This window comes from Microcebus murinus, chromosome 9 (genome assembly GCF_040939455.1).
Source record: "Microcebus murinus isolate Inina chromosome 9, M.murinus_Inina_mat1.0, whole genome shotgun sequence".
NCBI lineage: Eukaryota > Metazoa > Chordata > Mammalia > Primates > Cheirogaleidae > Microcebus > Microcebus murinus.
Genome location: NC_134112.1, coordinates 89,767,179 through 89,791,676, shown reverse-complemented (window position 1 = coordinate 89,791,676; position 24,498 = coordinate 89,767,179). Strand labels below are relative to the sequence as shown.

General features: G+C 48.5%; 1 protein-coding gene across 6 annotated transcripts in view; it reads left to right on the top strand.

Annotated features, from left to right (window-relative positions):
* The window catches only part of HIPK2 (homeodomain interacting protein kinase 2), a 191,796-nt gene that overhangs the window by 116,898 nt on the left and 50,400 nt on the right, over positions 1–24,498 (top strand). For all 6 annotated transcript variants that reach the window (XM_076006652.1, XM_076006651.1, XM_076006654.1 and 3 more), the window contains exons 3-7: positions 14,150–14,273; positions 14,568–14,687; positions 16,283–16,369; positions 18,199–18,383; positions 20,370–20,532. In XM_076006652.1, coding sequence (XP_075862767.1) covers positions 14,150–14,273; positions 14,568–14,687; positions 16,283–16,369; positions 18,199–18,383; positions 20,370–20,532 — 679 coding nt within the window. The remainder of the gene's footprint in view (positions 1–14,149; positions 14,274–14,567; positions 14,688–16,282; positions 16,370–18,198; positions 18,384–20,369; positions 20,533–24,498) is intronic.

The following is a 24,498-nucleotide window of genomic DNA, read 5'->3' as shown; positions in this document are numbered from 1 at the left end:
TCGAGTTGAATCTTTGGGGTATTTGGGGGTTTGTTTTTTGAAAAACACACTCTTTGAGGCCAAATAAAAAGGAACTAGACAGTTCTGTGTTGGAGCTTTCACACAGGGGACGGAGTTTGGCGAGCTCCATTTAGGCCGTTGCTGTTGATTGAGCACCTGCTGTGTGCAGCACTGCACGGGCTGCACCCGCCCCTGAGCTCTGCCTCGTGAGCAGATACAGGTTCTGCCTCCTCGAGGAACTTTTGATCTCACGGGGAATCCAGGACAGGCCTAGATACATACGTACAGAGACCTACTTACATCTCTGGCACCACAGAGGCAGGCGTGACAAGCAGCCACCCGCGTAAATGATACCACAAAACTTTTATTCTTTGGCAAGCAAGACTGAAAGAAAGGTTGCTGTCGTTCTCTCAGAAGTCCATTTAATTGCTTATGTTGGAGTTGAATTTTTAAATCTCTGTAGTTGCCTCTTCTCTCCCCATCTCCACCTATTATTTCTTTCCTCATCTTCAAATGGATAAATAGTATCTTCTTTTTCCCCAACCACCCTTCAGCATATATATATATATATATATATATATATTTTTTTATTTATTTTTTTTTTTTGAGACAGAGTCTCACTTTGTTGCCCAGGCTAGTGTGAGTGCCATGGCGTCAGCCTAGCTCACAGCAACCTCAAACTCCTGGGCTCAAGCAATTCTTCTGCCTCAGCCTCCCAAGTAGCTGGGACTACAGGCATGTGCCACCATGCCCGGCTAATTTTTTCTCTATATATTAGTTGGCCAATTAGTTTTCTTTCTATTTATAGTAGAGACGGGGTCTCGCTCTTGCTCAGGCTGGTTTCAAACTCCTGACCTCAAGCAATCCGCCCGCCTCAGCCTCCCAGAGTGCTAGGATTACAGGCCTGAGCCACCGCACCCGGCCTATATTTTTAAAGATATAATACAAACTCCCTATGTCAAGCTTCTCCTATAAAAAATAGAGCTTGATAGGTTTCTGTTGAGATTTCACCATTGGAGTTCCCATTATCAGGGAACTGCTATCAGAAAAGAGTTTGCTTGCACCCTGCCCCTTCTTGCCTTAAAAATAAGTGGCTAGGCACTGTGGCTCAAGCCTGTAATCACAGCACTTTGGGAGGCCAAGGTGGGAGGTTTGCTTGAGGCCAGGAGTTCAAGACCAGCCTGGGCAACATAGTGAGACCCTGTCTCTACAAAAAAAATTTTAAAAATTAGCTAGTACGTGCCTGGCAGGTGGCTGAGGCAGGAGGATCATTTGAGCCCAGGAGTTGGAGGCCATAGTGAGGTAGAATCAGGCCACTGCACTCCAGCCTGTGTGACAGAGTGAGACCCTATCCCTAAAATAAACAGAAATCCTGTTTTTACTGCTTACATAATCAGCCACTCGTTTCAGCTCAGCAGACATCTGTGTATTGAGCATTTACTATGTTCTTGACATAGTGCTTGGTGGTAAGAAAAAAAATAATGAAACCATACCCCCTTCCAGCCCGTGCTCATTAACAGTGACGCCCATATCCGTGGACACCTCCCTCCTTCCGTCAGCATACAGGGCTCCGTGCCGGTGCTGTGAGGTGGACAGAGGTAAATAGTGCACCGTCTGTGGCCTCGGGGTACTTCCAGTCTAGGTGAGAAGCTGACTGCAGATCATTCTCATTCTTAAAGACTATCCTGCAAGGCTGAGTGAAAGCTGAGTCCGCAGCAGACAGAATTGGTGTTGCGGGAAGAGAGAAGAGGAGAGACCCAGGAGGCAGACTGACACATGTGGAGGGGACGCCTGGGCCTGACCTCGGAGTCCCTTGGTTCTGTGCAAGCGTTCTTGCACGGCCCCAAACTCCTCTCCTGCACCCACCAAGAGTGTTTCCCCCTCCTTCCTCTCTTCCCTGCTTTCCCTTCTTTTTCTCCACCTCTTGAATCCCAGCTGATGTGTGGCGGCTCCCTCATTCCACGAGCTGGTTGGCTCACTTGGCTAGCGCAGTGGTCAGTGCCCCTAGAACCGCGAACATTCTGGTCTCTCCCGCCGAGCACGGCTCCTCGCCACAGGCCTGCGAGAGAGCCCCAGCTCTGGGTTACAGACAGGCCCTGTTGTGGGGGTGAGAAGATCAGTTGGTGAGAAGATGGGGCAGCGGTACCCTCACCTGGGGGACAACATACTCCCTTTCCGCAGACAGAAACCTCTTCCGTGCAGGGGGGACTTCAGGGCTGTCCCCAGGTGGGTTCCAGCCCTTGTCCCCAGGGAGGTGGCAGCTCTGACGATGTTCGGCCCCTGTGTGTCTGCTGCACTTCAGCGCCCCCTAGTGGGCGATGGGAGAGCCAGCCTTGTTTTTCCTCCAGGACCCACGTGCAAAGCAAGCAAGCTTTGCTTTGGTTTGGTTTTTTTTTCAGCTCCTTGAAGAAAAGTTAAGTGTTGGAAGGCTTTCCCTAAATCAGCTGCCCTTGGCCGGAGACCTGGAGCCTCGTGTTGGTTCATTCATTCATCCCGCAGACGTTTATGGAGCACTCACTATGAACCAGTTTAAGCTAAACATCGAAGCAATGAGAAGTCTTACATTTAAATCAGTAATGTGGAACATAAGTAACATGACTTCCTTCCTCAGTGTGGTTGTTATCTGGGGTAGAGAGGGTGAGTCTTGGATTAACAGGTTAGCGCGGAAGAGGCCAGCCTCGCCCGCGGCCTTACATCTCACGATCGCTCTGTTGGTGGGCGGCGCATCACCAGCCTGAACACAGTGGCGATGCTGCATTCAGAATCCAAATTCCCAATTCCCTGCCAGTGCACAGAAAAGAGGAGTGGCCCCAGAAAGCGGAAAGGTGACAGCAGGTGACAACGTGACTTGGGTTAGGCCTTCCCAGAATCAGCAGGCATCCGGACAAAGCCCTAAATGCACATTTTCAGCTTTAAGCAACAGACTGAGAAGTGAGAAGAAAATCAACAAAAGGAACTAGGATAAGGCCCGTCATAAAAGAATGCCCGAGGCGCCTCCTTTCTCGCCAGCTGTCTGATTTCCGCAGCTTCAGCCCCTCGTGCCCACCTGCCCGGCAGCTTCGTCCGGTGAGCCGCAGAGCGCAGCCGAGGCGAGGGGTCCACACTGCGGCCACCCCACGCTCGCATCCGTGTGCAGACTGCGCGGTACCGCCCGCCCGCGCTGATTCAAAGCCCCTTTGAGGCGCAGGGATATTGCACGGCAGGAAATACGAGAGGGCTTTTGTGATGCTGACAATGTTCTGTTTCTTCACTTGGCTGGCAGTGACACTGGCCTCTGCTTTCTGATAACTTATTAAGCTATACATTTTTATAGTATGCTGCTTTGTATATGTGTTATCTTTCACAGTAAAAAATAGATAAATATTTTGAAAGAACCCAGAGCAGTATATATATGTTGAAAAAAAAATCACTGAAACTCGTGATTCCATTTCTCCGACTGGCAGGTGCTTCTACAGACATTTATTGAGCGCGTTCTTTCTCAAAAGGCACCAGTGGAAACCTGGCCCGGTGATACTGCAGTCCTGTGGGGGCTGGGCGGCCAGACCAGGCTTTCTCCAGCAAGGCTTGGCTTCATGGTAAAGCCACGAGAGACCCGATGGGGAGATGTCAGGCCACCTAGGCCAGGGATGGGCAAAGCAGGCACAGCACATGTCTGGAGGGTGCGGGTTATAGAAATTACAGGGCAGTGTGAATAACTTTGAAATAACCCCTGGTGAGGTCCACGCTGGTTCTTCCAGGAACATTCCTCATTGAGATTGTGATTCATAGTTTCTTTTTTTCTTCTCTTTCCTTCCTTTCCCTTCTTTTTTTTACTTCTCCAAGCCAAGTCGATATCACTAGAAATGTGCATCCAGAAAGATGTGCTTTCTTCACTTTGTTTTAATACACAAGCACAATACGGTTGCAAATTTAGAGGCTAGCATCAGAATGCACTCTGGACAGCTGAGAGCCTGGTTCCCAGTGTATACCAACAGCATCAGAAGCCTCCAGAGATTAACTTCAGTTTAAGTTCCAGACCCAGCCTTTTCTTCTGGTATACGAGCAAGCAAGTTAGATTTTGGTGCTGTGCTTGGCAGAGCTGGAGCAGCACTAGGACAAAGGATCGGCATGAAAAGTGTGTGTGTGTTTAGTGCACACCAGGAAAATCTTACTCAGAACCAAGGTATTTGCTGCCCTTAGGAATAAAACAAACCTGCCACTCTGATTCTAGCATTTATGAGAAGTGGCCAGTTGAATCGAGGAAGCCAGCTTGCTTTGGGAGACTGTCCAACTGTGGCATGAGAACGATGTCAACGTGTAGACCAAACTGTGATTAGGGCAACCTCCCATGTGGAAATGATGATTTTTCTAATGTCTCGAGCGATTCTGTTGGTGATAGCTGCGGATGATCCACTGTGACAGAATCTCTGGTACAGGTCTCAAAGTGGTCCTCACCGGCACACAGCGTTACAGACATCTGCAGTGGCCCCTGGGTAGATCTAGAATATCTCCGCTGCTTATTAACGTTGCTGCTTGTGTTACGTCAAGCTGTAACCACCCAAAAATTTGAGTGGGGTGTCTGTCCCTCCTGGCTCTTCTTCTGGAGTCAAAGCCTTGTTCCTTCATTTGCAGCAGCTCTCCCCCATCATTTCTTCAGCTTATTGCAGGGCAGCAGTGCCCTGCTGCAGTGCGTAGAGAGCCTAGGTCCACGGCGCTTGGCTCGGCCGTTCCTAGGGCAGCTCAGTGAAAGCTGGCACACGGGTGGGCTCCTGGCCACCCTTCCCTCCAGTTTTGCTCCTCAGACTTCATCCTTGGGTCCCTTTTTCCTTTTGCTCACCTGCCTACCTAGCACAGTAATCAAAGACAAAACTACTTCTCTCCCTTCTCCTGTTTGCCTAGGAAGCTGACCTGGAGTTAGCTAGCCTCTATCGATATTTAAATCTCCACTTGGACCTTCTGGACTCCCCAGCGGCATAGTGAATTTGTTCTGTAGGGATGCTGCCCCATGTGTCCCTGGCGGGCTTGCCCGTGGTCAGAGGGCACATTCTCTCTCCATTGGGCTGCCCCGAGGTGCTCTCCGGCCCTTACCTTTCAGCCTATCTTCTGTGCAGATCACTCGTGCTCCTGGCTCCAGTTCCCCTAAAACAGCCTCCTCCTCCCTGCTCTGCAGATTTTCGCCACTGTTTCCTGGGTCCTGCGTTGCTTTGATGTAAGCCCTCACCTCCCACTCTAGGTCACCAGCTCAAAGAGTGGCTCAGAGCTCGAGACAGCATTGCCAAGTCTCCTTATTTTTGCAGTGGAAACCTAAGATTTAACAACCCATCTGAAATACAATTTTACATTTTGATTGCTTCTGCCCCAGCCACACTGAGGTTACTTTCAATCTACATATATTTGTGGGAATGGGCTTTTTCACTGCAGTTCAATTTGAGTATACCTTATAATATCAGTGATTATAAAATACCATGGACTAATAGAGTGTCTTGCTTCCAAGGAGTTCAAACTGCTTTATAATTCTGCCAACCATAATTTATCTTCATAAGCTGCTGTAGAGACAAGAGAAAAAGTGAGATTAATAATCATATTTTATAGATGGTGAAATAAAAACTCAGAGAAATCGAGTAACATTTATTCAGAAATGCACGGCTCTGCCCGTGCTCTCCGATTAGTGCTGCAGATTTACTGCCCAAGCTGGGAGTGGCCGTGAACCCTGCCCTGGTTTTATTAGTGTGCCGTGTAAATGAGTGAGACACTGGCGAGTCTTAGACTTGAATCCTGAATCCCGCATCCCAGACCTCTGTTCCTCTGACACCATGAGCAGACATGGTAATGCCGCTCAACTCTGCCCAGCGGGGTCCTCAGGCCCACGGGAGCACCCTCCCACGCCTGCCCCCTGGGAATCCCGCCGGCCGCGAGACCAGTACTGTTAGGACTCCAGGCAGCCCGAGGGCAGGGACCGTCTCTTTAGTCCTCGCTGCACAGTGCACTGCATGCAACCGGCACTAAAGTGGGGCCAAATAAAAGGAATACAAAGTTACAATGCTGATTCCCTGTGTAAGAAAGATGGGAGGGGGGAGAGGTGGTGTGCATAGGGAGTTTCATTTCTAAAGCTAAGTGGTAGGTACTTAGTTGTTGGTTATATTAATCCTTACACCTTTTTTGTATAAATAAATGAAACAAAATTGTTTTTTGTTTTGTTTGTTGTTTTTTGTTTTTTTGAGACAGAGTCTCACTCTGTTGCCCAGGCTAGAGTGAGTGCCGTGGCGTCAGCCTAGCTCACAGCAACCTCAAACTCCCGGACTCAAGTGATCCTCCTGCCTCAGCCTCCTGAGTAGCTGGGACTACAGGCATGTGCCACCATGCCCGGCTAATTTTTTTCTTTATATTTTTAGCTGTCCAAGTAATTTCTATTTTTAGTAGAGACGGGGTCTGGCTCTTGCTCAGGGTGGTCTCGAACTCCTGAGCTCAAACGATCTTCCTGCTTTGGCCTCCCAGAGTCCTAGGATTACAGGCGTGAGCCACCGTGCCCAGCCACAAAATTGTTTAATGTGTATGCTTTCATATATAAACTCAACGAGTTTTCCTAATGTTTCAATGTACGAGAAGAAAAGTATGTTTTAAAAAATGAGGAAAAGGGGTGCTGCTTATTTTATTGCTGCCACATGGGAATATTAATAGATAAGTCATTTAGTATTTGTCGGTTGCCTACTCGATGCCAGGCTCCATACAGGTGCCTCCTGTGATGCTCTGTGTACCTGCAAGCGGGTGGACGGCCAGTACCTGCCAGCGCCGTGAGCACTGGGCTCCCGAGCCCGGGCAGGCCACTCTCCTGCAGGATCCGTTCTCTGCCTTCTCAAGAGAGCTAGTGGAGCTAAATATCAAGGCTTCCATAATTGATGTGTTGAAAATGACAGTTTTTTTCTCTTTCTATAGAGAAATAGAAATTTCAGTGTCTTGTTATGAGAGTGTTGGAAAGGAACGATCCCTCTTTTTCTTAGGTGCAAATTTTGTCTGACACTTCATGGTATTTAAAGTGTTTTTGATGTCCCAAAATAGTAATGAGGAGATTCTTTGAGATGGTTCCATGGGTGCTGCTGTAGCGGGGAAGGTGAGGAGCAGCAAATGACAGATGAGTGCTTAAGAGGAGATCCTCCTTCACGGTATTGAGGAGCCAGCAGTCCTACCTACTCTGGAACTGAACTGGGAACAGAAACAGCCCCCGTGGAAGAAACTGGAATGTGGGCCGGGCGCGGTGGCTCACGCCTGTAATCCTAGCACTCTGGGGGGCCGAGGCAGGCGGATTGCTCAAGGTCAGGAGTTCGAAACCAGCCTGAGCAAGAGCGAGACCCCGTCTCTACTATAAAGAGAAAGAAATTAATTGGCCAACTGATATATATAGAAAAAATTAGCTGGGCATGGTGGCGCATGCCTGTAGCCCCAGCTACTTGGGAGGCTGAGGCAGGAGGATCGCTTGAGCCCAGGAGTTTGAGGTTGCTGTGAGCTAGGCTGATGCCACAGCATCACTCTAGCCTGGGCAAACAAAGCGAGACTCTGTCTCAAAAATAAATAAATAAAATAAAATAAAATAAAAAAAGAAACTGGAATGTGGTGATCAACCCAGAAAACGATGTAAACTCTGAAACAGGAAGGCCAAGTAGTCTGCCTCTTGTCATAGGAGGTGTTGTCAAGGTGGTGCTGCCAGCTCCAGGGAGAACTGGCAACTGCTGGGAGTATGCATTTGGCGCAGATTCCTTCCTCCTACGATGTGTGCTGAGCACTGACCACGGCCCAAGCACTGGGCCAGGCTCTGGAAGTACAGCAGTGACATGGGGGACGTATTCACACTGCCCTGTACCTAGAGGCTACCGCCTTCCTGGCCACTTATTAAGGCTTAGCTCAGACTTCTCCTGGGAAGCCCACCCTGCTTTGCTTCTCCCCCACCTAGTCCCCCTGTCGTGCACTGTCTACACACTTGCACACTGCGTGTTAGCTGTCAGCACACCGTTGCCTCTGACCGACAGTGAGCTCCTGGAGGAGCCACAGGGTCTGGTTTATCTTTTGATCTTCAGCACACAGTACAGTCAGTGCCTGGCACATAGTAAACGCTTAGTAAATGGTGGTTGAATATTCTAATAAGTAAGTGAATAAGTACAGTTTGAACCAAATTCTGGCTTAGAAGGAACATTGCTAAGAGTGAGCCACACTGAAGAATAAACAGGCCTTAGCAACTGTGGGACATACTTCAGGTGGGCTGAACAAAAAGAAACAGATTTTAGAGTTGACTTTTGTACTTCTAGGAATTCAGAGCTTCGTAGACTAGCAGAACAGAGGGACAAGGCATCTACAAGGCCAGATCACAGCAGAATGGTCTGAAGTCCCCCAAGGATTACCAGGGGCCAGATAGAGAAGTACCTTCCTTACCCGGGGGCAGGGGTTGGGGGTGGGGGGCGCATGGCCTGGGTTCAGCAGCTGTTTACAGGGCAGCTTCTGTGTGTCAGGCTGAGGATCGAAGATAAGTGAGCCACAGGCCCTGCCCTGCAGCAAGTTTAGTAGGGGCCGATATGCAAACTAGTGTGTGTGTCAAAAATGACAGTTTATTCTCTTTCAATAGAAAAATAGAATTTTCAGTGTCTTGCTTTGGGTATGTTAGAAAGGAACGATTCCTCTCTTTCTTAGGTACAAATTTTGTCTGACACTTCATGTATGTTTAAAGCATCTCAAAATAGTAATGAGATTCTTTAACATGTTTTTGTGGGGCCAGTAGGTGCTCAATTAGCATTTATCAGACCAGTCTTGTATAAGTATTAATATGTCATTCACGTCTGCGTCCTCATCACCTGGCGCAGTGTGAGTGAGTGAAGAAGACTGGGAGGGAGGAGGACAGGCTGTATCAGAAAAGTCTCGTGAGTGCAGTGAAAGGATGCATCCTTAGGGGTGGGAGAGGGTATGGGGGTGGATTGGAAAAGGTTGAAACCAAAGGCAAGAGAGCAGCAGGCAGTTGCAGGAGAGGCCTGGATTGAAGAGGACCTGATTTAGCTAGCAGCAGTGGGTCTGGGTGGGGCCAGTGGCTTCAAGATGGAGTTCAGAGAGAGCCCCTAGAGCAGGGGTCCTCAAACTGCGGCCCGCTGAGGACATTTATCTGGCCCGCCGGGTGTTTTTGCTGCAGCTGCCTGTCCTGCTTAGCAGCCAACTCGTCCCAGGCCCACAGTGCACATGTGTGGAATGTGCGCCACACTCTCCAACGGCCCTCCAACGGTCTGAGGGACAGTGAACTGGCCCCCTGTTTAAAAAGTTTGAGGACCCCTGCTCTAGAGGATGGGATGACCATGGATAAGTCATGAAGTTCCATGGCCTAAATCCCTGAGGTCCCAGGTCCTGACCCCGCACGACCCTGGTGCCACCTCCACCCCCTGCCATACCTCTCTGTCATCCTGCTATCATTCTTCTGTGAGCCACCTGCAGGCAGGTGTCCTTTGACTCTCCTGCCATGTGCTCTGCACAGGTAGGTGTGGCCAGCACACTGGCCACTCTTGGCACCTCTGCTCCTGCTCATCCTTGGGCTAAACCCTGCCTCCTTGTACCTAAGCCCTGATTCCTCCATGAAAAGTCACCCCTTGTGTTCTCGTTTGTCTGTGCTGCCTTAGAACGTTTTGTCTGAATCACAGGTTTTAGCACGTTCTTATATTTAATCAAGGGTTATTTTGAGTGCCAGGCACTGTGCTGCCCTCACGGGCTTGGTAGGGGGAGACAGAAAATGAGCAGGTTATTAGGAAAATGCTATAAAGTGACATTTATGGCACTGTAGATGGAGACTAACTGGTGTCAAGGGAGGCCTGTCTGTAGCAGTGACAGTTAAGCCGGGATGTGAAGGATGAGGAGGAGGCAGCCATTTGAGAGCCACTGGTGACAGCATTTGAGGCAGAAGCAACAACATCACAGGAAGTCCAGAAGGGTGTTCTAGAAATTGAAGAGAAACCGATGGGACTGGAGCTATTGAGTCAGAAGAGTGGTTGGAAACGACAGTGGAGAGGAGGGCAGGGTCCTGACTGTGGACGTCCCACGGGCCACAGAGGGACTGAGCTCTCATTCTGAGTCCAGTGAGGAGCCTCCGACGGCTCGTGGCAAGGGGGGCTGACCCGTTCACTGTGGCTGCCTGGGAGGAAGGGAAGACAAGTGGAATGGCTGGGGAGAAGCTCCAGGTGACCCAGGCATGGCCAGAGCAGTGGCAGTAGAGATGGAGACTCAGGGACCAACTTGGGATGGACTTTGGAGCCGGCCACATTGAAGGATTGGGTGTGGGGATAAAGGGAGAGAGGAAATAAGCGTCGTTCCCAGGCTTCTGGCTAGGCAGCTGGAGGGTGGTGATTCCGTTCGGTGAAATGAGGAGGACAGCGGGAGGAATACGTTTAGAGGGGGGGACAGAGAAGAGTCCCCTTTCAGACGTGAGAAGCGTGAGATGACTCTGAGACACTCCAGAGGAGCTCTCAGGCTGTCAGAATGTAAACTGGAGCTGAAAGGAGAACTCCAAGACGGAGATAGAAATCTGGAAACACTAGTAGGATTTAAACCTGTGGGAGGGGGTAAGATTACCGTCTGTTTCCTAGGACTGCTGTGACAAGTACTATAAAACGTGTGGCTCAAAACAAGCAAGGCTAGAAGTCCATAGTGAAGGTGCCACCAGGGTCCTGCTCCCTCTGAAGGCTTCTGGGAGGATCCTTCTTTTGTTTCTTCCAGCTTCCTGTGGCTCCAAACATTCCCTGGCTGTGGCGGCGTAATTCCAGCCTCCGCCTCCCTCCTCTTATGAAGGGCACCCGTCATACTGGATTAGCGCCCACCTAGCCCGGTGTGACCTCACCCTAACTAGTTACATCTGCAGCGGCCCCACTCCCAAACAGGTCACACTCTGAGGTCCTGGGGACTAGGACTTCACCACATCTCTTAAAGGGACACGGTTCAACCCGCGAGAATTCCCCAGGACGAGGACGGAAAGACAGAAGGAGGCCTGGGACTTTGCCAGCATGTGGCAGTTGCGTAGAGGACAGGCCGGCAAAGGAAGCAGGCGAGCCGCAGGCAGAGAGGCAGGACGGATCTGGGCAGAGGACGGCGCCATGAAAACCGAGAATGAGCGTTTCGGAACAGGAGAAGATGGTCAATTACGTGAAAGAAATGCAGCTCTCGGGTCGGAGCTGAGAAGTTGACCGACAGATGTGACGACGCGGAGATGGCCGCTGACCTTGACCAGTACGGCGCTTCCTGGAGCAGAGTGTCCGAGTCTAACCAGTTAGAGCTTGAGAAGATGATGTGAGGTGAAGAGGTGGAGACCGCAGGAGGAGATTACTCTCGAGAGAGATTGGGCTCGGAAGGGGAGCGGAGAAATAGGACAACAGCTGCGGGGGGTGAAGGGATTAGGAAAGGTTCGTGTTTTGATCTGGGGAGGTGGTTTTTGGTTTTTTTTGGTTTTTTTTTTTTTTTTTTTTGGTCTGTCTTGTCCTTGTGCTCTGCTTTGTTTTCTAAAGTGGGAGCCACTCGAGCATGTTGTGTGCTGCGTCAGCTCTATTTCGTGTCTGTGTGTTGAGACACACATTCCGTATTCGACTGGAGTCGCCCGCGTGCTTTGAGCTGCTTTCCCAGCCTGGGAGCCTTCGGCGGGCAGGACCCGGCCTCTCCTTTGTCTCCCGGCCACCAAGCCAGATGCTTGCACGTTTGTTCTTCATGGTCACAGCAAGAATATTCTGCCACGCATATCGTGACACCACGAAGGGCTGCCGTGTCATTTTCTTGGTGGACTAAGAGCAGTTTTCACAGGGCCTGTTCGTGCAACGTCAGTTGTCGAAATCTACGTCTGGGGCTTCCTACCAAAGAACGTCCCTAAAGTGCCTTTGTGTGGCCGTCTGAGTTGTTAGATTCTGCCTTGCACACCACCAGGGAGCAGAAACGGTTGGAAACTGCCTTCCTGGGCCATGAGAACAGTTGCTTAGCTGGATAGGAGGGCAGGCCCACGGTCAAGTCCAGAGAAGTCCCCATGGAGCCAGACCCAGCCTGGAGACCAGAGTATCAAACATCCAGCGTCAGGGCTGCGGGAAGGCAGGGCCTCACCAAGGTCCCGGTGACAGGGAAAGCAGCCCAGGACCAGAACTTCTCCCAAGAAGAGGCCTGAGTCCGTGTGAGAGGAGGTAGGGCGGCATCTCAGAAACTAGAACAGGGAGGGCAGAAAGGAAAGCCGGTTCTGACACCACAATCCTCTCTGTGGTGATACCTTTTCAGATATCCCTCCTTTTCTAAGAGATGTGGGGTTTTTTAGATAAACTCCAGCGATCTCTAAAGGCACTGCTAGAGGCGATCTGGTGATAATCTCATCAGTCACACGAATGATAAGTGAATCTGGAAGCTCGGGTTTGTGGGCAGCACTGACCCAGGAGACAGGGGCAGGAGGTGGGGCCGAGGCCACATGGAACAGCAGGGGCAGCAGGGAACACTGAGCTACCAGGGACCTCCCAGCTCCTTAGGCCTGAGGACAAGGGCAGCAGCCTCTGATGCTCACACCAGTGCTTGGCAGTGAGGACTGAAGGGGACAGAGACCAGAAGGGGTGACGTGCCAGGCAGAGCACAGGCAGCTGGAGATGCCCAGCAAGGGCAGGGACAGCGAAAGACCGGTTCAGCAGCACCCAGGCAGCTCACACCGCACCCCACAGTTTCTCCCTCCTGCTGTCCAGACAGGCGGCTACGGGTGGCGCCCTAGAAGCACCAGTGGCAGTGCCGAGTCTCAGCTCTGAGGAAGGGAATAAACTCCATTTCACATCTGAAAAATCAAAACTGTGTAACAAGACATGTTTGGATTCAGTTTTTTTCTTTTTTTCAATACTATTATATAGAGGAAAATAGATTAGCAACGGGAACAAATTTAAAGGGGGAAGGGTGCTTTTTAAGTGGGGAAAATTCAGCTAGAAGATTGGAGGCCCTTTCTCCCTGCTGCCTCCTCCCCCTCACGCCAGGTGGGAGAACGGTGCCCGAGAGAGAGAAGTCTCCCCAGCTCCCGTCACTCCCACTCCTGCTGCGGAAAGGGGAGGGAAGTAGCCTCTTCCAACGCTGCTTAGTCAAGTGGAAAATTTATAGAGAAAACAAAAGTCAGGCTAATGCATTTCATTATCAGCACAGTGCCTTGGGCCACATTCTTTAAAAACATAAGCTGTGTTCATATCTCAAACTTGGAGCCTGATTTCTCCAAAACATACCCCTACCTAATCATGACAGATTCTTAGAAAAGACGTGGCTCCGTGGTCTCTCTAGTTTTGATTACCAGCTACTCATGAAATTTTCCCTTTGAGTTTGGTGATTTCCTTCAGAATCTCCAGTCTGTAACTTTGTCTGTCGTTATGAAGGGACATAACTCCCACAGCGAGGAGTAGGTTGAGGTTCAGACTATGTGTTCATGAACAGGGTTCTATAATTGTAATGTTAGGTAACTTTTAAGGAGATTAACTTTTTACCAGCTAATGGGAAAAATAGCAGTATTTCCTTGGGAAGGTGTGATGCAAACTCTAAGCAAGTGATCCTTGCTGTGAACAGATATTGGACATAATACCATCATTTTGCATGGGGGAAGCTTGTTTTACATATTCTTGAACACAGAATACCTGGAGCTGGAGAGCTGTAGTGCGCTATGATTGCACCCAGGAATAGCCACAGCACTCCAGCCTGGGCAACATAGTGAGACCCCATTGGTCCATTGATCGATTGATCAATAGGTAAAAGAAGACAGAATACCCATATTTCAGAATTCCTTTGTAAAAACCATTTATTCTCTTCCGATTAGTTTCCCAGAATTTCAGCTACAAAAGATAACTTCAGAGTATCTCTAACATGGTTATGAGGTTATGAGTTCATTTGATTGGGGTGCAATGACAGCGAAGTCAGTAGATGTGGCCCCCTATAGGTCTGTTCTGAAGCCACAGACCTACCCTTCATCTCAGCTTACCATCTAACCAGCTCGTCCGCTGACAGGAAAACCAAGCCAGGGGAAGGAAGGATCATTGCAATGCAGCGCTTAGCCCCATAGGCCCTTCACGGGGGAGTCAGTAATGGCATCCCAGGTGTGGAAGACAGAATTCATATAGAAATAGCTGCCTGCATTTCCAAATTGCTAATGGTTTCTTCTGTTCTTCCTTTTCAGGGCCCCTGAGATCATCCTTGGTTTACCATTCTGTGAGGCGATTGATATGTGGTCCTTGGGCTGTGTCATCGCAGAGCTGTTCCTGGGCTGGCCGCTGTATCCAGGAGCGTCAGAGTATGATCAGGTGGGTCCAGATGGCACAGGCATTCACAGGCCTCATTCTTCGCCTGGAAAATACCCTGGATTAGCATTTCATTTATAGCATGACAAAGGGATGGGATTATGGGTGTTACCTTGCTTCCCTGAACCTTGCTTTTTTTTTTTTTTTTATTCCTTTTGCTTTTCCCTTTTTCTTCTTTCTCCTTTCTTTCCCAATAAAATTGTCATTTTCATTTTCCTCAAAGCCACTAGAGCCATTAGTATACCATATGTACGGTGACAGGAAAAGCCCTGACCTCATTCTCATCTTTTCTTGCAGATTCGGTATATTTCACAAACACAGGGTTTGCCAGCTGAATATTTATTAAGCGCAGGGACAAAGACAACCAGGTTTTTCAACCGTGACACAGACTCGCCGTATCCTTTGTGGAGGCTGAAGGTAGGAAGAGCTGCCCCTCCGCCCCTCGCCAGTGGCCCAACGCCCAGGGACGAGGGGCACGGTCCCTTGAGTGGGGAGCTTTTGATTCAGTCAGCAAAATGGGGGCAGGGGGCTGTTGTTAATACGTGGTGCGTCTGAACGTTCAAAAGCACCTCTTTTCCTTGGCCTACTGCCGCCTGTGAAGCTCAAGTCCCGAGTTGTGCTTGCTGAACTCCCAGGATTTAATCCGATAAGCCTCGATGACTGTCTCGTTTGTGCTGGGGATAGAAACGCGCCCCACTCTGCCCTTGAGAGCTCACAGTCCAGAGGGAGGTTGGCCCGTGTGCCGCAAGCTCTAGCCCACCGTGATAAGGGCCCTGTTCCTGGTAGGAAAAGAATGTGGGAGCCGAGGGCAGGGAGCGTTTAATATGGCCAGTGGCAGAGAGCCAGCGGGGAGCATTTGAGCTGTGCCCTGAAGAATGAAGAGGTCTTTGCCCCGTAGAGAAGTGGGGGAGCGTTTTCCAGACAGGCTGCCTACGCAGTGGGGGTGTACCAAGGGCCCGGGAGGGTCCGGTTTGCACAGGCCGCAGGTGGTGCGGTGCACCGCTGCCCACCATAAACTCTTGGGGGTTACTTTGACAGAAACATATTTCACTTCACTTTGATCTGTGCCTAGTCATTAAAATTAATGTATTTTCCTGGTAAAAAGAAAATAATAAAGTCTTAAGTATGCTTTATATTCATTTTGCAAGAGGGTGGGTGGGTGGTTTTTTGTATTTATTTATTTTTTTGATGGAATCTACAGCCAAATTCTAATATGGTTTAAAGATAACATGTGGCCAGTAGTGGTAAAAGATTGAGAAAAGAGATTTGAAAGCTAACCGCACACTCTTAGGCTAGTGATGGGAGGCCTGGCATTTGGCAACTGTGAGGGTGAGTGTCAAGGTCAGGTCTAGTAAAGAGTCCTCGGGTGGAGGAGGGTGAGGCCCGGCCAGAGGCAGGGTTCACTTCTGTGTCTTACTAAAGAGCCTCAGTCCTACACGTCCAGCTGTTCCCAGGATTTAAGCCACTCCAGGTGTGCTGTCCTTGAGTGAGGTTTTGAGGATTAATTACCTCTGATCCATGGATGAGTCCAAAACCCCATAGCAATTGGAAACAGCAGTTTCCCAAGCCGGTGGGGGGAAGGCACATCTGTATCTCAGCCCCAGGCGGAGAGCAGCACAGAACAGGAACTCCAGAGCCACCTGCCACCTGTTGGCCATGCAACCTTGACAAGTGCCTTATTCCTGTTTCCCCATCTGGAAAATGGGGCTAGTAATTGTCTTACCTAATATGCTGTGAAGAGTATTAAACAAGGATGTGTGCTTTAGAACAGTGCCTGGCACATAGCAAGGGGTATGCAGATAAGGGTTTTGTTAAATAAAGTTTTAAAAACCATCATAAAGGGCTTTTGATTCTCCACAGTAGAATGTGCAGGTCACTTTAAGAAGAATCAAAGTCTCCCTCTCTGAACGGTGGGAAAGAGACCCTCTGCCAGAAGCAGAAACTGGAGAGTTCCAGTCCCTGTGGCTAGGAGATAAGTCACGTTACCAATCAGCTTTTGCCTCTCTTGACAGACACCAGATGACCATGAAGCAGAGACAGGGATTAAGTCAAAAGAAGCAAGAAAGTACATTTTCAACTGTTTAGATGATATGGCCCAGGTAAGCTTCATGGGTGAGTATGCAGTGTAAGCCCTTTAAAAACCAAGTGCAGCAAGACTTCTGCAAGAGTAATACAGGGTACTGGGTAGAAATCCACATTGCTCAACTGCAGTGGTTGACCGTGACCTTAACCAGTTACATGCCAGCCTTAGTAAGAATACCATTTGGTTTGTAGAACATTTTTAAAACCTTATTCCAGCTCCTTAAAAACAGGTTCAGTTTATTGGTTCCATTTGTAAAATAGTACTGATGTTTTCCCAAGAAGAATCCCAGCCCATTAGTACATGTGAGTTTAATGCCTACTATTTAGGGCATTAGTTCCCCAGAGCTGCCGTAACAAGGTACAATGAGAACTAGATGGCTCAAGACAGCAGACATTTGTTCTCTCACAGCTCTGGAGGCTAGAAATCTGGAATCAAGGTTTAGGCAAGGCCATGTTTCCTCTGAAGACCTTAGGGAAAAAGCAGGCATGTCTCTCTCATTGCCTGGCAGCTCCAGGCAATCCTCATCATTCTTTGACTTGTAGCTGCATCACTCCCATCTCTGCCTCCTTCTTTTCATTGCCTTCATTCCTGTGTCTCTTTGTTCTCTGTGTCCAGTCTTTCTTGCCTTTCTCTTCTGACGACACTAGTCATTGGATTTAGGGCCTATAGTCATTGGATTAGGGCCTACCTTAAACCAGTGTGACCTCATCTTAACTTGATGGGGTCTGCAAAGACCCTATTTCCAAAAAAGGTCACATTCACAGTGATTGGGGATTAGGACCCGAACTTATCATTTTAGGGAACACAATTCAATCCACCACACAATCTCTCTCAGCTCACTGGCAGGAGCTATAGACTCTCACCCTTCAGCCCCAGAGAAAATTCTAGAACTTCAGTTACTTTTAGTGTGAAGACTAGTCTAAAATCAGGGCAACAAAAAGTGAGTTTTTCCTTTAAAGCAGTAAGAAACAAAGCTACAGACCAATAAACACTTAGCACACCTCTTACTGTAGGTGAGTGTAACCAAAAATCATGATCCTGAGTAAAGTATAAGTGTACTTGTCAGTTGATTAGTAGGTTAGATTTTCTGAGAAAGCTGAAATGGGTTTCCAGAGCATATCTTGGAAAATATCAAAACAAGCCTTTTAAAGGCTATCCTAGTATAGACTTGCTCTTGGGAGAAAAATCCTGTCTTCAGATATCCTGCTTGTCTTGGCCAGAGGTGACCCCAGTGAACAGAGAATAAAATGTTCATAGTTCTGGCCCTACCTCAGAAGCCAACAGAAGGATGATACATTGTAGACAGGAAGGGTGCACTTAGGCCCTTCCATTTTCCTCTAAAGGTGAAATAAATAAACCTTATTGAAATAAATAAATCTTATTTTCTACTGCTTGGTTGTTATTCTTTTTTAAAAAAGAATTAAATTGTGGCAAAACACACATAACATGAAATTTACCATCTCGGCTTTTATGAGTATAGTTCAGTAGTGTTAAGTACACTCACATTATTATGCAACCGGTCTCCAGAATTCTTTTCATCTTGTGGTTATTTTTAATGAGGTGTGATGAGAGCTGCATTTGAACGTAACTGATGAAAGCAGGAGCAGTTTACGTGCTGTCATTTCGATATATCTGCAGGTCCCAGCAGCGGCCCTCTCCCCTTGCTGGTGCATGGCCACCTCTTCCTACAGAGAGAAAAGTCACATCCTATGGGCAATAAAAGCACATGGGTGGTACCTTCCATGGGGGCAGAGCACAGCCTCCGGGAGCAGGGTGGAGGACTGGGGTGTCAGGAGAGGGGAGGCATGCTGGCATCTTTGGCAACCTGTCCCTACTTGCTTCCAGGTGAATATGACGACAGATTTGGAAGGCAGTGACATGTTGGTGGAAAAGGCAGACCGGCGGGAGTTCATTGACCTGTTGAAGAAGATGCTGACCATAGATGCTGATAAGAGAGTCACTCCAATCGAAACCCTAAACCACCCCTTCGTCACCATGACACACTTACTCGATTTTCCCCATAGTACACAGTAGGTGTCCTCCTGCTCGATGCTTTATACGTGGGGTCAGCAAACTTTTTCTTTATAGGCCCAGACAGTAAATATCTCAGGCTTTGCAGCCATACAATCTCTGCCACAACTACTCAGCTCTGTCGCCGTAGCTAAAAGCAGCTGTTGGTGCAATATATAAACAGAGGAGTGAGGCTGCTTTTCAATAAAACATTTATAAAAATGGGGGATGACTGGATTGGGGACCTGGGCCATAGTCGGCTTTATACTAAAAGGAGGGCACAGCAGGACACAGGAGAGCACAGAGCTGCATGAACCGGTTCTGGGTGTCTGTGCAGGAAGGGAGGCATCTAAAACAGCAGTGTCAGCCGGGCGCGGTGGCTCACGCCTGTAATCCTAGCACTCTGGGAGGCTGAGGCGGGCGGATTGCTCGAGGTCAGGAGTTCGAAACCAGCCTGAGCAAGAGCGAGACCCCGTCTCTACTATAAATCGAAAGAAATTAATTGGCCAACTAATATATATATAAAATTAGCCGGGCATGGTGGCGCATGCCTGTAGTCCCAGCTACTCGGGAGGCTGAGGCAGCAGGATTGCTTGAGCCCAGGAGTTTGAGGTTGCTGTGAGCTAGGCTGATGCCACGGCACTCACTCTAGCCTGGGCAACAAGCGAGACTCTGTCTCAAAAAAAAAAAAAAAAACAGCAGTGTCTGTGGAGCAGAGGTTATTACTCCCAGGACCACCCTGGAGTGGGCTTGGTCTAGTTTGGATTTGTCTATTCATTTACTCAGCACTCTGTGTGCTGGCTACAATGGTAAGCAAAGCAGATGAGGCCTCTGCCCTCATCTGTCCAAGGAGGACAGAACGGTATATAACAAGTGACGCCCCAGTCACCAGGCTGTTATCGGATGATTACAGGGTGCAACGAGAACCTATCTCAAGGGAGCCTCCCTTGTGGCAAGCCAGGAAGATCCTGAGGAAGTGACCCGTGAGGATGAGGAAGAGGAGGGCATGGGCAGGCAGGGTGTTACCTTGTGTGGATACTCTGCCACGGGCAGGGCTGTGCACCCGACTTGGAGGGACAGTGGGTGAGACAGTGAAGTGCAGGCATGAGCTGGGGACAAGCCGCACAGGTTAAGGATTTGAGTCTTGGTCCAAAGAGCAATGGGAAGTCATTAAAGATTTTTAAGCAAGGGAATAGCTGGTTAGATCGTTGTCGAACAAAGATCTATCTGCTGCCACACAAGTAAGATGAGTCTGGAAAAAATGCCCATTGGATTTAGCAACTCGGAAGTTGTCGGTGACTTAGTGACGGCCGTCTCAGTGGAATGGTAGAAGCAGAAACCAGCTTGGCCGAGGTAAACAGCAACCTTTCACGAAGTGAGCCTGGGAATGGGAAGAAAAGGAATAGGGGGGGACCAGGGAGGGGTCGAGGGGGATTGGTTTTAAGACAGAAGGAGACTTGAGCTTTGGCAACACAGCCGAGGTGCTGGGCTGGAGAGTTCCTTGGCCGTCCCATAGATGGTGCTGGTGACTCAGGGTAGTTGGGAAAGGTGAGCACAGGAGTGAGTTGTCTTTGGGGAAGTGGAGGCAGGTCGTAAGCTGCTGTTCAGTATTCCCATTTAGAGAGCTTACATGTTGGTTTTGGGCCGGAAACCACATGGAGAGTTCAGAATGAGCAGTGAAGCTGTAGGCAGATGAGTGACATGAGGAGAATACGGGGAGAGCAGTCTGGTCTGTTGTGACATGGGACCCTTCCCTACACAGGATGGAGAGAAAGGGTCACAGGACATTGGGGGAAATTCATCTAAATAACCTTGAATCTTTCAAATGCACAGACTCTGCACGAGAAGTCCCGCAAACTTAGACCTGAAGTTTAGTTTCTCTGGTTGTCCTGTTTACGAGATTAACCATTTTCTCCGTTTCTTTCTCTATTTTTTCCCCTTTATCCCACGTTTCCCCCTCACTTTTCCCACATGTCTCTATATTCCTCTGCCTTTTGTACGAACAGCGTCAAATCATGTTTCCAGAACATGGAGATTTGCAAGCGTCGGGTGAATATGTATGACACGGTGAACCAGAGCAAAACCCCCTTCATCACACACGTGGCCCCCAGCACGTCCACCAACCTGACCATGACCTTTAACAACCAGCTGACCACTGTCCACAACCAGGTAAGTGGGGAGCAGAAGGGAAAGGGGGGGCTGTGAGGTAAGAGCACTAGGACTCGTGTTTTCCCACCGAACCTAGGCAGAGACGAAATTCCTCTACTGTCCTGTAAGAAAGTATTTGCTGCCAGTGTTATTTCCCTTGGGAAATGCAGGTGCCCTTCGGATTGACCACTGGCCCCACTGAAAGGTCCCAGAAAAAACTTGCAAAGGAGTTCTTTCCGCTTTCCTCTGCCCTGCTGTGGGAATAGGACGACAGAGTCACTCCCATCCTCTCATGCCCAACATCTGCCTGGTAAAGAATTCTAGAACTGGAAGGGACTCAGGTGATCACCCAGTCCAGGCCCCTCCCCTTGTCCCCACACTGCTGGATCCACCTGATCTCCTTTCAGGACAGACAAAACCTGTCCTTTCCCAAAGTTCTGTCACTAGAATCCCAGCAGCTGAAACTAAAAGGGACGAGGAAACTAAGGTTTTCTTCTCACGAATTTCCAACTCTTGCGGAAAATGGGCAGAATCCAGCAGCTAACTTACTGCTTAAAACATGAGTGACACCCAGGAAATATGCACCAAATGAATAACCTCCGAGTCCTGGCTCAGAATGCCACTAGTATCTAAGACCTTTACTCCCATCTTCCCGGATCCCACAAAGAAATGTCTCTAGATTTTTCAGTCTTAATATCAATCTGGTATGACAACACTCCTGTGTCTGTATGTGTATACACATACACACGTACACATACCCCCTCCAGAGAAGAGGAGTGTTTATGTTATAAATCTAAAGTGTCGATACCTTCACCTGGCTGACAAGTCCTCTCCTGTCACTGAAGAGCCAGTGGCCCCTGCTTTTCAGCTGCTCCCCTGACCACCCCGTTTCCCTGGGCTACTCACATAGCATGTCAGGCTGCTAAGGCCGTGCTTTCCTTCCCAGCCTGCCGCCTCTCCCCCTGCCAACCCCTAGGAGAGGCCACCCGGAGTCTGCTGCCCCCTGGGGGCCACTAGTCTTCCTGAAGCTCTCCTCTCGGTGAAGAGCTAACGCTCTCTGGAGCTTAAAAGTGCACAGAAACAGACATTCCTCTCCAGGCCTCAGGCTGTGAGCTTCTTGGCAGATTATCACCGTGGTTTTGTTCATTACCTCCTTGAAGAGGTTTGTTTTTCCCATCAGTCCTCAAGAGACACCTGATCTTAAGTCCCTAACCCCAAACTGCCCATCCCCCTCTGCCATCTGTCCACCCCATCCGATATCAAAGGCATCTGAGAGATGGTGGAGGGGAGGTACCCCTCAGGTGTGTGCGTCGTGTCGCATAGAGTGTCCCCATCAGGCTGTCCTTTCTGTGGATGTCTTTCCACTAGACCAGAGATCTGTGGTCCTGGGTCCCCAACCATACCAGGGATGGCAACCTCCATTCCAAGGAGTGTCACAAAGATTCTGCAAAACTAAAAGGGCTTCGGTTATCATATAAGAACAGCCCTCATCTCCACAGCACCGAGACCATCCCCAGCTGGCTCGGGGCTAAGGTATAGTAAAAGTGGCCGGTAACTCAGTGCAGTGCTTGAGCCAGAGTTTTAGGTGAGGGGAAGTGACATCCTACAAAGTCAGCCATTCTCTTGCACTGGATTCTACTGTGCCCTACTTTTGAATACATCAGGAAAAAAAATGAGAATACTCCTAGTCTTAAGTACTAGCCTGTTGTTTTTCCCTCTGCTGATAATGTTATTGCTAAATATCATTATTCATAGCTAACATTTATTGAACACATTGTTTGCCAGGCTCTCCTAAGTGTGTCATAACTCTTAATCCTCCCAGCAGCATTGCCAGATAGGTATTATTAATAATAATATCATTTCTATATTAGAGGAGGAAACTGAGTCACAGAGCAACAAAAAGCCTCATACCCAAGGCCACCTTCTTAGTTCATAATGCTTGACCTTGAGCTTTGAACCCAGCAATCTGGCTTCAGAGTGTGGCCTCTTAAATATTTACATACACAGCACCAGATAAGTCTTATGGGGCCCTCGAATGCTTTCCCAGCTGGTGTCTGCTCTTTAAATCCAACAAGACTTCCTTTGTTCATTGGTTCTGGTAGTTTGCTTTCTACATGTGTTCCTTGGAGTTGTTTTCCCATGTAGATATTTAGAAACAATAAAATCTATCCATAGTTTTATGTCAGAAGTTTTTTTTTTAATTTTTTTTTTTTATTTCTCTTTACAACCCTGCAGACCGCATATATGTCAGAAGTTTTATATTAAACTACATAAACAATTCCTTGCTGCCCTTGACATATACCCAGTAGACTAACCAAAGTACTTTTTCCCAAATGGTCACTAATCCATACTCCTTTACATCTCAAGGAAGCTGGGTCAGTGATCCATAACCCTGTGTGTCTCAAGGAAGGTAACTTCCTCTCCTTTCTAAAACTTTAAGGTTGTACAGTTAGTAACATATCGAATAAGGAGTCCTCCCTTGGGTACTCCTTGTTTGATCCAGTGGATAAGCCACTTCTCTAACATTCCATGGGATTCTATTGTTTGGACCTGGCCTCTACCAAGGATTTTAATACGGGTTTATAGGCCAAGCTCAAACCCCTTCCTTCTAGATCTCAAACCATTTTAACATCTACTACAACTGCTTCCAGGAGTCACTTCCTCCATTTTTGGTAAACCCACGTTATCAATAAACTTGCTTTTTCTTATTATTTCTGCTTGTCAGCTGCAACAGCTCTGACCAAGTTCTGTCTGTGCCCCTCTCTGACCGGAGATAGGCTAGTTACCTTTCCAAGAGCTACAGAGGATATAGAGAATGAGAGAACTTTGTCACCCTCACATGTGCTTCTTCAGCTGATCCTTAAGCAGGATTAGAAACAGGGAAAACCGTCTGCAAGTCTAATGGTCACACTGGAGACTGGGCCCATATCAGACACAAGTTCCACTTGTCTTTGAATCTAGAAGATTCAGTGAGCTGGAAGATTCAACCTCTCAAGGATCTCGTGGTCTCCATGGTGAGACAGGCCACATGCAAAATAGCAAAATGCAGAGTAGGGACAAGGTAAAACAAAGAGGTTGTGTGTTACAGAGAGGGAAAAGGGACCATTACAGGCTGGAGGAAAATACCAGGGGGCCTCCAGAGGAGATGGTGGTACAAGGAAAACAGGAAATGCAAGTCGTGTCATCAGTGACAAAACACACATGCTGATACCCACATGTGTGCATGCATGTTCCCAGCCATGCTACCTGGAGCAGACCGTGTGATGCTACAAAAACACATACATATTTAAAATCCAAACATGTATGCCACTTAATTTAGTGATTATTTTCAAACAAACTAATTTGCTTTGCACTGAAATTCAGCACAAAATCTAAGTATACAAAACATATATAAAATGACTTTGTTCTTTTTATCATATTTGACACACACACATAGCCTATTTTAAATTCTGCTTGTATGTGTGTCCAAGGCATCCTGTGGCTCTTTCTTTCTGTGTTTCCTAGTCCCTATAAACTTCTAGAGGCAAAACCTCTTGTAGACAACATTGAATCTGAAGCCGTTGGTAGCCTCATCCTACCCTGCTGAAGGATCAGTATGAAGAAGGCTAAGATGGGGAGAAACTGGAGAATTCCCGAGTTAGAATTTATTTCCCTTCTGCAGCCTTGCTTCACATGGAAATTTAATCTCAAATGATCTGGAAGAGATAGGAGATGACATAATCTCAACAGCTTGTATCTGTCAAACCCACCACTGTTTCAGTCCTCTGGACTCACTAGCATCTTTTCCTTCCACTGTGCAGACTCTGTAACTGAACACCACACAAGGGCATGGAACGCGGACAAGCGAGCCAGTCTAAGCCTGTCCCTCTCCCGCTCTTTGTGTGTCTCCTGCACATCTCTTTGCAGTAACTGCTCTGCAACCATCTAAGGGCATCTATAAACAGAACTCGCCTTAGACCCGAGCAAGGGGGACCAGAGGGGCTTTCC